At 41.2% G+C, this 14,001-nt stretch overlaps 1 protein-coding gene across 1 annotated transcript in view; it reads right to left on the reverse strand.

Annotated features, from left to right (window-relative positions):
* Nucleotides 1-664: 664 nt before the first annotated feature.
* ngly1 (N-glycanase 1) overlaps nucleotides 665-14,001 on the reverse strand; it is a 33,211-nt gene continuing 19,874 nt past the window's right edge. Inside the window, exons 6-9 of the mRNA XM_088405233.1 lie at nucleotides 12,135-12,245; nucleotides 11,136-11,321; nucleotides 8,719-8,904; nucleotides 665-2,334 (exon numbers count right to left, since the gene is read on the reverse strand). Coding sequence (XP_088261359.1) covers nucleotides 2,203-2,334; nucleotides 8,719-8,904; nucleotides 11,136-11,321; nucleotides 12,135-12,245 — 615 coding nt within the window. The 3' untranslated portion in view covers nucleotides 665-2,202. The remainder of the gene's footprint in view (nucleotides 2,335-8,718; nucleotides 8,905-11,135; nucleotides 11,322-12,134; nucleotides 12,246-14,001) is intronic.

Genomic DNA, 14,001 nt, shown 5'->3' on the forward strand with positions numbered 1-14,001 from the left:
TTCAATCTTAAGGATAATGTATGTGCATTTAATCAATGCTCAAATGAAGCATTTTCTGACCATTTGTGGCCATTTAGGGCACATTTTTGGGGAGAATGTTGTAATTTCGGGAAGCTTCTGTAACAGCTAGTGACCTCTGCTGGCAGAACTAAGCACTGCAGTTGATTTGGAAAAAGCCCCTAGAATTAGTCTTGATAAACACATGAACCCTGAAGCGGGGGGCTCCGTACTCCGTAGAATCCTATTACGAACTAAGGATGAATTAACGACAGATCGATTTTTTTAAATATTTATTTACTCATTTAATGTTGTGGTAATGTAGCAGTTAATCCCTTGCCCATTTATAATTTATATTAATGATTTTCAAACGTGGATTTGGAGTCACAGGTCATCAGCCTGTCAGTCCAATTTCATAAAATCATTTATGAATAAATTGGACATTCACGTTTCAAACAACCACCTGTTGCTGTATGGTGAAAGATCGCTGTCAACAAAAAAAATCAATGCATGTTGACTATTGCGGGCGTCTAGCGTAGTAGCAGCTGCTGCTATTGCAAAACAACCCCCCCCCCCCCCCCCCCCCCCCGAATTCAACTAACCAATCAGCGTTACTTAGCACAGTATGCCCCTCTCACGCTACCCGTGTAGCTATCCGAAGACCCTACTCGCAACTAGGAGCTGTTTCAAATCAAATCCATCTTCAGTATGAGTATGTTAGACTTTAAATCTGTCAAGTCTTTAAATCTGTCTAATCTTTTTTTTTTTTTTTAAACTCTAGGTGACCCTAAAACGCCATCGTAGGTAGTAAATGTAAATGTAAAATCACATCATTTTAAGTCAATGGGATTTTGGGAGTGAAAACAGGGAAATGTGGCAAATCTGTAAACATTTGGAATGAGAAAAATGGAAGCAGTCGTCGCACAATTAATTGGAACATGAAATTTGAACAGTGTGAATGGGATGAACTGGGAATGAGTTGAAACACGCCGAAAAATGGGTGTAATAAAAAAGAGGAATAACGTGTCAGAGTTATCAATAATGAGAGACTGGACAAATGCCAAAACTCGAGTCAGACACGATTTTTTGCAAAAGAGGGAGAGAGCACCAGGATCTTCTGGTGTTCTTGGGGTCTCCTCGTTTTATTACAAAGATTACAAAGAAGGCGATTACAAGTTTCAAAATAATACCATAAGGAATTGTTTGTCTGTAGTGTGAGTGTGTGTATGTGTGTAGCTATATGAGAGTGAGTGGGATAAGAAGTGTGCAAGCAATGTGTTTTTATATGATAACACATATACATATATGCTATTATTCCAACATTTCCTTCCTGTTTATCAAATAAAAATACATTCCTCATCATAACGTCACCTTGATATAATATATACCCTCTCACTATTAATGTTCACCATTTTGTCCATCGTTTAGTAAGGTCATGTTTTTGTTATTTTACTCTTATCAATGTACCCAATATTAATTCTGTACCCAACATACATCTAACAACAATGTCACTAATGTTGAAATGCCTCTAGAAAATAAACAAAACAACTATAGGAGTTGTACATAATTGTCAAGAACATAGCCATCCATTCATCAAAATAAACCAAGAAAAGGAGTCTCAACCTTTCATGAATAATTGAATAATTGTAATGGTGTGAGCTTCTGAGCTCACTAATATCCATAGCAACCATTTAACGCCTAATGGGTAGGCCATAATCTCAACTCTTAATGGTACTTTTACTACCCCTACCCATGGGGAATAACAATGAAAAATAACTCAAAATCTATTAAGTACATATGCACTCCAAATTGAACCATGTGATGCTAGGGCAGGTGTGTTCATAGGTCTTTTTTGGTCACAGTGACTGATTGTCACCAAATTGAATTTAGGTATGATTATGTACCATTGCAATTAATAAAACATATCTACAGTATAACAAGTGTTAAACAGGGGACTATATATCATCATCATGGTTCATGTCATGGTGCCCATTTGACACAAGTCGTAGTCCCTGCAACTTCACAGTGGCTAGTGGCGAGGGGCCTTCTCGGGAACAAACTGCTCCCTACTTCGATGAGACGGATAGGCTCCAAATGCCTTATCCCCTTTGTTGTCAGACGCCGCCACTCAACCAAGGTGAGCTGTTTGTCAATAGACATAGGTACCTTCCTTTGCAGCGTGACGAGTTGACCCAAGATGGTCATTCAGCGATCCTCACAGGAGCTGGGGTTGTCAACAGTTGAAATGAACCTTCCCACAGTTGAACTGGACCGGCACTTGCATTTGATAACTTCGATCAGGTCCCAGTAATCATGTCTTATGGGAGGTTGGGCCTCCTGCAGGGGCAGAGACTTATCTGGCAAGTGATTAAATTTTGAAATATGTTCCTCAACGTGACACAGCAGGTGTCACCAACATGGTGCCCACGGGTGCTGGGTAGCCCCCGGGTATCACATGAGTCGCCCACAGACCTGCTCGGTAGTTTACAAGTGATAGAACATTGTGATTTTCTAGGAATTTTCCCAACGATTATGAATATATGACATAAATATCACATATTACACTTGATTTACATATTTACTATAGCTGTTTCTTAATTATTGTGAGAAATCAATAACATGATCAGGGTCTTCACATAAACTGGTAGCCCTTTGTATAACTTGGTACCAAAGAAGTAGCTCTCAGTTTCAAAAAGGTTGGTGACTCCTGAGCTATTGTGAAGGGAATCATATATTAGGTTGTTATCATTATGTGCTTAGTTCATTGTTACCCATTTATGCAATCCTAGTTCATCTTGACCCTGTCCTTAGATAGAACTGTTGACGCACGAAAGTGTGAGCCGGGACCTTGGCCCAGCTGCCGGTGGCGCCCGGCTGGCTCTTTTGTTGTGTCTTGTAATCTCCTATGCTTCTACTCAATAAAAGCCAGGGGGGGACGGCTGGGCAGTGGAAAAACTAGCGTTGGAAGACCCACGAGTTACATTTGCCCAAGCTTTTTCCCTATGCCGGCATAGAAAAGTCAATCTTGGCTGGTCTGAGTTACTCTTTTTGCTGTTTAAGCAGCTAGGCTTGTCCTAGTCTTCTTTTCTGAGATTTCTCTGACAGCTATAGAATACAAAGGTTTGCAAACTGAAAAATTAAATAAAGAAGGGGAGAGAGACACCCCCCCCCCCCCCCCCCCGAATGTTGATCTAGCTGGGTGGCTTTGGTTCAGTTGGTAGAGTAGGTTGCCTAGTGACTAAATGGGTGTTCATATCTTGATTGTTTTGTTTTGACACTGCTGTTTTGTTCTTCGTGGTGACACCCACAAGACCAGCACAACAAAACAATAAAGTCAATTCTCATCTATGCTGTCTTATTTTTTTCTTCTTTGAAATAAGCAACAGCCGCCCAGCAAGACCAACCATGAGCTAGTGATCGCTGGTAATCAGCCAGTCATATTGGTTCACCAGCTAACAGAAGGTTAACAACAGCATGTTAGTCTTGCTGGCTGGCTTTGGCTCAGTTGGTAGAGTGGGTTGCCCAGTGACTAAATGGGTGTTCATATCTTGGCTGTTTTGTTTAAACACTGCTGTTTTTTTCTGATTTGTGACTCCAATAAAACCAGAACAACAACAAAATAATGTCCATTCTGGTCTATGCTGTTTTTTTCTTTTTCTTTCATTTTAGCAGAGTTCACACTCACAGTAAGAGTAGCCTCCAACATTTGATGTCCCATATATAGTAACACCTTATATTCTTATCTAATTTTGACACTAGAACAGACCATTGCGATGACTAAAATGAGCTAACTGTAAGATACTTGTACATAATCATTTGCAAATATGCACAAGGAGACATTTGCACTTTATCAATGAGAAATGACCTTCTATTGTGAACATCTATAAGAAGGTGGTTTAGGGATTTGGTCATGTTATTTTAAGAATGTCTGTTTTGTAATATACAGTGGACCCCTGGTTTACGACATCCTGCCTTACGTTTTTTTTTCACCTTATGACGTGGCCCGCGACATTTTTTTGTCCCCTCTTTTCGCCCTTTCTTTACGACACATCCAACATGGCACTCAGTGTGTGCAACACATCCAACATGGAGGTCAGTGTGCACTCATATGTCTATACACGAGTCAACACACATCACTGCAATGCTGGTCTGCTATTGGTTGGTGTCACGACTACTTGAGATACTGGTCTACTATTGGTCGGCGTTACGGGGTCATGAAGATGCTGGTCTGCTATTGGTCGGCGCACGTGGTCACAAAGATGGCTGCCTAAAGTCTTAATCTTATTTGAAAGTGCTTTCAATATGGTATTCATTGTGCATTGTAGTGTTCAATTCAAACTTTAATTGGTTAGCCATCGGTCTCAAGATTGCTAGTGATGTTAAAGAGAAAAGAAGCTGATTTATATGGAAACAAAGCTGGAGATAATCAAGAAATACGAAGAAGGCCAAAATAGCCTAGCCTAGGAACTGATTTATATGGAAACGAAGCTGGAGATATTCAAGAAATACAAAGAAGGCTACGCTATCCTCACTAGGGAATATAACTGTGTCACTCAAAGCTAAGTAAATCCTTTATATATTTTTTATTTATGGTTATTTAATTGTATACATGTATTTTATATGTGTCACTTGGTATACTATGTATACTATACTATGTACAATTTTGATGTTTTTGCCTACGCATTAGCTAATTAATATAGGTTTGGACTGCCCGCCACACGGCGAATTTGCGTTACGATCCAAACCGCGGAACGGATTCATCTAGTAAATCGGGGGCCCACTGTATATGATTTATTTGTGTGTACGTATGTGTGTTTGTACACATTATCATGTGTTTTGTAAGTGAACAAGAATTTCAAATGAAGACTCAATGTCTTTCAGACTCTGTCTGAAAAGCTGAGAGTGTTGCCATGATGCATCTCCGACCCCGCCACTGAGCTGTGCAGTGACAGTGAACTCAGAGGAACTGTTTAGACACTGGAATGACTGCATGGTCCCATCTGAAAGTTTGAATGTAAGAGAAAATCACCAAATCAAGTCACATTGTGGAATATTTAATAAGGATCTGTCTTGCCTACCTCCAACAAACTCAGTTGTAATCATGTCTGATTGCAAGAGCCAGGTGACATTCCCAAAATGGAAAGTTTGGCTGCTGGCCCTGATTGAGACTGTCTTTACACTTAATTTTGCTGGGGCAAAGTCAAATTTCCAGCTGATGCGTCCTAAAGAGGAGCCTTCAGTTCGAGAAATATATACCTGTAGAAATATAAATTGTAGGACAGAGAAATAAATGAAAGAGTTGTTCCTTTATACATATAAAGGTTAATAAACAGGTAAAAGGCCTGTATTGTTGTACAGTATTTTCTTGTTTTTTTGCGGTTAATGGGGACCAAAAGCCCCCTGTGGGAATATCGGATTCTTTCTCTTTATTGTGCATTTTTTGCATTCCTTTCACCGTTCAATTGTTAAGTGCTGCTAACATACAGCAGGCAGGCACTATTACACTACATAGCCAACACTCACTGCAAGTTTAGTGGACTTGTATTATCGGGCTTACAACTCATTGTGCAATCGCACGTGACCTCAAGTGAATCAGCGGACTGGAGGAGAGTGCTTAGGAGGCAGCAGCGGAATAGGGGCAGGAGGGGAGGACTCAATTCTAAGCTAAAAGCCTATGCTAGTCGGCTGCCGCTAACCAGTCTCTTGCTGGCAAATATGTGGTCCCTGGAAAAAAAAAGAACTAGATGTACTGAGCAAACTGATGCTAGTGGACATGAGGAAGGAAAGGAGAACACATCAGCCACTGCTAATCCAAGGGAAGTGGAGAGGGTGAGCAGCTTTAAATATGTGTGTGCCCACAATAGGGAGGACCTCACCTGGACACTAAACACCATTCAGCTGGTGAGGAAAGCTCAGCAGCACCTGTACTTGCTGCAATGGCTGAGGAGATTTCATACGTCACCACTGATCCTCAGCAGCTTCTACAGCTGCACGTTTCAGGCACCTTCTTACACATGGTTTCTGTGTCCCCCCACATGGCTTCTGGCAAACTGCAAACGAGACTTCTTATGGCTTTCTTCCTGCCACTATTCCATAAAGGCCAGCTTTGTGCAGTGGACGACTAATTGTTGTCCTTTGGATAGACTCCCCCACCTGAGCTGTGCCAGTGCTCTACCTGTTCGGCACGTAAGTTTCGGTGGACCGCCATGTCTTGGTAGGTTTGCAGTTGTACCATACGTTGTCTATTTCTTGATTATGGACAGTGCTCCGTGAGATGTTCAAAGCTTGGAAAATCTTATTATAACCTAACCCTGCTTTAAACATCTTTCCAACTTTACCTCTGACCTGTTTGGTGTGTTCCTTGGACTTTATGATGCTGTTCACTGACCAGTGTTCTCTTAGCAAAGCTCTGAGGCTGTCACAGAACAGCTGAATTTATACTAAGATTAGATTACACACAGATGGACGCCATTAAACCTTGATGTCAACAGCAGATCATTCAGCAATCATTATGTAACCTCTGAAGACAACTGGTTGGACTCTGAGAAAAAGGGACTGAATAGTTTTGCACGCCACAGTTTTCATCCATCCATCCATTTCCTACCACTGTCTTCCGGGGTCGGGGTCGGGTCCAGCTTGAGCAAGGAAGCCCAGACTTCCCTCTCAGCGGCCACTTCGTCCAGCTCTTTCAGAAGGATCCCCAGGCGCTCCCAGGCCAGCTGAGAGACATAGTCTCTCCATTGTGTCTTGGGTCGTCTCTGGGGCCTCCTACCAGTGGGATATGCCTGAAACATCTCACCGGGGAGGCGTCCGGGGGGCATCCTAACCAGATGCCCGAACCACCTTAGCTGGCTCCTCTCAACGTGGAGGAGCAGCGGCTCGACGCTGAGCCCCTTCCGGATGACCTAGCTTCTCACCCTCTCTCTAGGGGAGAGCCCGGACACCCTGTGGAGGAAACTCATTTCGGCCGCTTCTATCCGGAATCTTGTTCTTTTGATCACGACTCACAGCTCGTGGCCATTGGTGATGGCAGGAACGTAGATCGAGTGGTGGACAGAGAGCTTCGCCTTTTGGCTCAGCTCTTTCTTCACCACGACAGACCGGTGCAGAGCCTGCATGACAGCAGATGCCGCACCGATCCATCTGTCGATCTCATTCTCCATCCTACCCTCACTTGTGAACAAGAACCCCAGATACTTGAACCCCTCCACTTGGGATAGGACCTCATCCCCGACCCGGAGAAGACATTCCGCCCATTTTCGACTGAGGACCATGGTCTCAGATTTGGAGGTGCTGATCTTCATCCCAGCAGCTTCAAACTCGGGTGCGAACCGCTCCAGTGAGAGTTGGAGGTCACGGCTTGAAAAAGCAACAGCACCACATCATCCGCAAAAAGCAAAGATGCAATGCTGAGGCTCCCAAACTGGACCCCCTCAATGCTTCGGCTGCGCCTAGATATTGTGTCCATAAAGGTAATGAACAGAATGGGTGACAAAGGGCAGCCTTGGCGGAGTCCAACCCTCACTGGAAATGAATTCGACTTACTGCCGGAAATACGGACCAAGCTCTGACATCGGTCATACAGGGACCGAACAGCCCGTATCAGGGCGTCCAGTACCCCATACTCCCAAAGCACCCCCCACAGAGATTCCCGAGGGACACGGTCGTACACCTTCTCCAAGTCCACAAAGCACGTGTAGACTTGTTGGCGAACTCCCATGCATCCTCGAGGACTCTGCCGAGGGTGTAGAGCTGATCCACTGTTCCACGGCCAGGACGAAAACGACACTGCTCCTCCTGAATCTGAGACTAGACTTCCTGACGGACCCTCCTCTGGTCCAATGGTCCAACCCCTCCCGAGAGGACTGGTACCAGAGCCCAAGCTGTGTGTGGAGGTGAGTCCGACTATATCTAGTCGGAACTTCTTGGCCTCACACACCAGCTCAGGCTCCTTCCTCGCCAGAGAGGTGACATTCCATGTCCCAAGAGCTAGCTTCTGTAGCCGGGGATCAGTGTGCCAAGGTAATCGCCTTTGGCCGCCGCCCAGTTCACTTTTCACCCGACACCTATGGATCCCTAAGGCCACATTTTTCAGTTTATTTAAAAAAAAATTGAAAGTCATGTATAATTTTCCTTTTACTTCACTTTGTGAACGGGTTTGTGTTGGTCTATCACATAAAATGCCAATAAAATATATTTATGTTTGTGGTCAGAACATGACAAAATGTAGAAAAATTCAAGGGGTATGAATACTTTTTCAAGTCACTGTAACTTGTAACCAAACCGCGGAACGGATTAATCTCGTAAACCGGGGGCCCACTGTATTTGTTTGTATAGGTACATCCTAGTTGTATTTCTTGCGTTTGTATAGTTAGTTCATTTGTGTTGCCATTAAATTCAGTTTGTCCCGCAAAATTTACCAATGTATGTCATTTATTTGTTTGTACACAGGTCATAAAAATGTCAAACCATCATCACGTCTCCTGTAAATCATTTTCACACAACGCAGAGGCCAGGAGACTCTTCTAATATTGAGTGTTATGGATGGACTCAATGGGAAAAGGGTTTGCACAATGTTTTTTTTAACCATACAGTAATAACTATAGTTAGCAATAAAAAAAATATATATGAAATGCTACAATTAAATCAATAAAGAAAAAAGTGTATCTCTTAATAGGGAAGAAAACAACTTTTTTGATCCCAAGCAGTTAACATACCTACCATCTGCCAGTCATTTTCCACCTTCCTGAAAACAGACTCCTTACTCCACACGCATCGATCCCAACAGTGAATGATCTCAGAGTCACTGGAGATGCGACAGTATTCGTCTTTAGCAGCATTATACAATACATGAATTAGCTTTCCTCTCTTCTCTTTTTCAGTGGGTGTGAACACATACCCAGCACCCTGAGAGCACAGAGGAATATAGAATTATTTATTAAATATTAAGCCATTAAATACTAACAATAGATGTGTGGGCTTTCACTTGGCACTTTATCTTCCTTCCGTAGTAATAAAAACAGTGATATTTATGTTGTTGTTTTTTTTTTTTAATTCTAACTTGTGTTATAAAAACTAATGTGTGTGCTTTGATTTGAATGAACGGAAAGATCCACCATTTTGAAATATATATCATTGGGACCTCTGATTCAGAGAGGACTGCCGCAATGCTTTCTTGAACATCAGATTTTTGGAAGATTCCAAACACACTGCAATACATATTACTGCCACCTATGGGTACTATTAGCGGTCCAACGGCTCCCTCTTCACCACTGGGGTGAAATTAGTCCTTAGTAATTCAGATACTTCAAATCAATAACAGTAGTAATAATACAGGATTTTATTTTTTTTTACCTTGAGTAATAAGCATTTATTTAGTGTGTGTGGCATAATTTATCTAACTTAAAAATAAAGCTCACCATGTAAATATATTGACGCCAATGCAATAGCTTCAGAAGGCTTTTATTTTGAAGTTGGGACAGTGTGGTGGCCTGTCAGCTAGCATCCAGCGCATAGGTCTCAAACTCTAGTCCTTGAGGACCGCAATCCTGCATGTTTTCGATGCTTCTGTCTTGAACACACCAGATTCAAATTATTAGCTCATCAGCAAACTCTGCAGGAGCTTGGAAATGATCCTAATCATTTGAATCAGGTGAGTTTAAGAAAGGAGAAGTATCAAAACCTATTTGCAGAACAGGTCTGCGGGCTACTCGTGATACTCGGGGGCTACCCATTGCCCGCGAGCACCATGTGGTGACCCCTGGTCTAGCTTGACATGTCTATTCACAATTTAGGAATGTCTTGGTCAACTTTTTAATGGCCATCACACAGTTGATGCCAACATCACCGCAATTCCATCTAAAAAAATTCTGCTAATTTAGAGTAGGGCAATGACAACAGTATGTCGATACATTGCAATACAAAGTGATGCAATATGTGTATCCCAATATAACATTAAGATTCCAATATATTGTGTTTCAAATTTACGATGCCTTATTTATTTAATATTTTGTAATAATTGACTATAACAAAGTATTTGATAAATAAATTATAAATATCAATTTCCTCTTTGTTGTCATTGGGTTTTTTTTCTCACCAACACAAGTAATGTCACAGATCTGCTGGTGGTTTGGAAGCAAAAAAATGGCTGATCAAGACAAAGTCAAGTATGAAGTTGTGCGCAATAAGAGGACAAAAATCACCACTCTGCAAACGTTTCTATCACTAACAACTTTGTGGATAAAGGTGCTGTGTGTATTTATTGCAAACATACGTGTATGTTCAAACGGCGAAGGCCGATTTGACAGTGCACATACAACCTCAGCATCCAGCAACATGTATGTGTATGTGTTCGGCAGTGTTCTCTACCCAGCTCTCTCTCCTTGGTGTGCCTGTGCCTTTTTTTAAATTTTTTTGAATGGTTCAATTAGGAATAGGTAGTGCCTACTCATTGGCTGGCTCATCTGATTGCTGGTCTATTTAAACAACCCGCAGACAGCACTCTGCCTCTCTCCAGCCATCCCACCACCAGGAAACCCCAGCTTGTAGAAACCCTTTGTAGCAGCTAAAATTTTTTGCGACGTGCATTTTTGTAAATAGTTGTAAATAGTTGTAGCAGTCAGTAGGAGGGAGATGTCATTTTCTTTTAACCCTATTTCTCCTGTTTTGAGTTAGTTAGCTAGCTTAGTGAATTCCTTTTTATTTTGGCTTGAAAATAAGGGTTACTTTAGAAGGTCTTTTGTTTTTTTTATGTTTGCTCATGTTCTCCCTCCAATGAAAATAAAAACTGCTTGTTTTGTTCAAACTTGACTTCCAGGTGTTGCTGGCCTTTTCTGGTGGTGAGAAGAAGGGCGGAGCGCACACATAATGCTATGTCCCAGGCAATGTTCCCTCTAATTTTGAATGTGTCTGAGCAGTCACACAAATTCCCTGAGCAGGCATTGGACCAAGGTGAGCAACTTCAGACATGCACACAGTGAGTCACCTCTTGTTTCATTTTTCCTAGGTGGACGTTGCAATATATAATTTAGAAGTACTGGAGTAAAGGCACGCTGTAAATGTTGCTTGGTGCAATTTTGTTACGTTGGAGCGTAAAGGATTAACATTGCAGTGCTCATCATTGTGTTAATATACTGTACCTTCTTGACAGTTCCTGAATTGCCGCCATCTGTCTCTCCTCTTGCTAGCCTCCAGGCCAGAGATCCCGAAATGCGTCCTCCCAGCTCACCTTGTTTTGGTACTTTGGGGGATATGAATTCCACGAGTTCGACAAGTAGCCGTTCTTTCAATTCTAATTTCCTGTTGACAGTGAGGGCTTGCTGTCTCTGTGATATGACAATTACATTACAGGGATTTACATTTTAACCAAATATGCAAATATGCAAGTTGGGCCCCTATCCCTTTCAGTTGCGAACATTGCCGAATGTTTGAATTTTTTCAAAAAAAGTGTTTCGTCAGGATTCGGAATTGTTCCTGATTAGTTGGCGCCAACATGTGCATTTGTTTTAAAAGCATCATAATCCGTTGTAATTATGCTGGCAAAGTTCTTTCCTTCGTAGAATGTCTGAGAACGCTTGTGTTTGGTCGCTAGGGAGTCAATATGGTGCACTCTGAATTTCTGTAGGGCAACAACGCAACAAGTTGCTGCATGGTCAGAGTGTAGTAGTACATGCTCGAAATGCATCTTTTTGCTGGTGCTAGGAAACAAATGACTATGGTTCCACAGTAAAGATGTGTAAAATGAGTTATGCGTGCACATCATTAAAGACTTATTGGTTCCTTTCTTTAAGAAGTAGAATAATATCCTATGTTTCATCCAATCCATGTTTGCTTCTGTTCAAGGTAAATCAGAGCAAAAAAGAAATTGAGAGCCAGTTCATTGGAGATAATTTGTATATGTGCGGCCCTGCACAAACTGTAAGATTTGTGTGTCACATTTTGAAATAACACGGGCAACAACTTTATTTTGATTGAATGAATAGGGTGAGTCAAAAAGTATACACCAAAGTCATCACGTACCCAAAACATTGTGATTTGTCACAGAAAGACTGAATTTTAGCTTTTAACTATAATCAGCAATGTTTGGAGCTCATTGGGATACAGCCGTTGTGAGAACAGTTGAAAAAGTGAACACCTACCAAATTATTGAGCCCAATAATATTGTGCAGCAGCCAGGTCTCCTGAACACTAGTCCTCCGTGACAACACTTCTGAATGTTTGCAAGAATACCTCCATGTCACATCAACTACCTGCAACACACGTCCAAACATTAAATTTAGTGAAAATTTAGTTCCCCTTGGTTTAAATAAAATCCCAAGAACAAAAGCATCATGCCACAATTCTCATCTTAAACACACCCTAAGTGTTATTTTCCTTCATTGATGCATTTCAAAGCATTCCTTATTTGTTCTGCACTCTCACACCCGCCCCAACTGAGCAAGTGAAAACGACTTGTGATCCCCAGTTACGTCATTGGATGATTCGTAACGCCCTGAGACCGCCCTGACACCGCCCCCCCTACAGCCCATAGAAGAAAATGCACGCCCACTTTATGGACAGGTTGGGACACATTCGTTTTATTTTTGTTTTTATGTTGGGGCTAAGTAGGAAAGATTTGTCACTAGCACGTCTTGGCCTAGTAAACAATAACTTCATTCTTAAATTACAACAGTCGCCAATGTGAGTTTGGCTGTAAGAAATTTGTGAGTTTGCATAAGCTTCCCACCGATTAAACCATTTGCCAGAAATGGTTGCTATTTGTTTTTGGAAGCATACAGCCAAACATTCAGGAGGTGCTTGTTTGTGATTGCCATTTCACAGAAGACTGTAAGGAGAACCTTCATCAGTTAAGAAGTGGGATTTGCCGTTAAATTAAAACTTAAAGCTGGCGCCATTACGACGAGCGCACCCGATGGAGATACCCTATTGGTAAGTACTGTTCCCTGTTTTATGAGCATTAATGCACCGGCTTTAGCTTCGTTGTATAAACATGAACGACATATTTGCATCGGCTAGAGAGCACATTCAACCAATATGAAGACCGCAATTTGAGGAAGCGTTATTCTCCCGCTATTAATTTCTTATGTTTCTCAACGTGAAGTAATTTATTGACGTTGTAAAGCCACAGTTGTACATGTAAGTTTACCTACTCCAAGTTTATGAGCATAACTATATTTTACTTTTGTTCATGTCCTTTTGTGTAAGACTGTTAATCATTCCTCTACATATTACCTTTTTTTTTTTTTTTTTTTTGCAAAGGCATGTCAAAACAATCCTCCAAAGATAACATACATGGTATGCTTCCTTTGAGATCTATAGGTCTGCAAACAGAATCCACTTCAATATGCAACAGAAATGTCTCCACATAGTTATATGCAAGGACCCGGAAGTCATGCCATGTCCGAAGTAAAGGTGTGTCTACGCATCAAATCATAATATCGTATTTTTTGAACAATAAGCCGCGACTTTTTCCTCATGTTTTGAGCCCTGCGGCTAATAATCCAGTGCGGCTTATCTGTTGTTGTTTTTTTATCTATATTTTTGCTAGCCACCAGCTACCAAATGTGTGTATCTGTTCGAGGTTTCAATTTATGGAACAAATATGAAATAGAACTGAAAAGTTGTTAAACAATGGCTGTGCTCAAGGAGTTTTAAAAATATATTATTTAAAAAAAACATATTTCTAAATTGAATAAGAGAATGTATAACATTTTGGATAAATTTGTGACGTGTAAATTTTATATTCAGTACTCTATATATGATTTTATTTGCGTATTTATGATTATATATATGAATTATGTGCAATGTCTTTTTATGTTCACTAAAATAATCTATCAAACAAAAGGCGATAAAAAAAGATGCTATTGAAGTATTGATTTTGAACTGCTATTTAACTAACTATTCTGTTAGTGTTGAAAATATCCATCCATTTTCCATAAATATGTTGGGATTAAACATACCGGCATGTTCAGTCTGTTAAAGAGAGGCTGTTGCTGTTAGCAGACA

Source organism: Hippichthys cyanospilos, chromosome 21 (genome assembly GCF_059441005.1).
Source record: "Hippichthys cyanospilos isolate Australia breed blue-spotted pipefish chromosome 21, RoL_Hcya_1.0, whole genome shotgun sequence".
Lineage (NCBI taxonomy): Eukaryota > Metazoa > Chordata > Actinopteri > Syngnathiformes > Syngnathidae > Hippichthys > Hippichthys cyanospilos.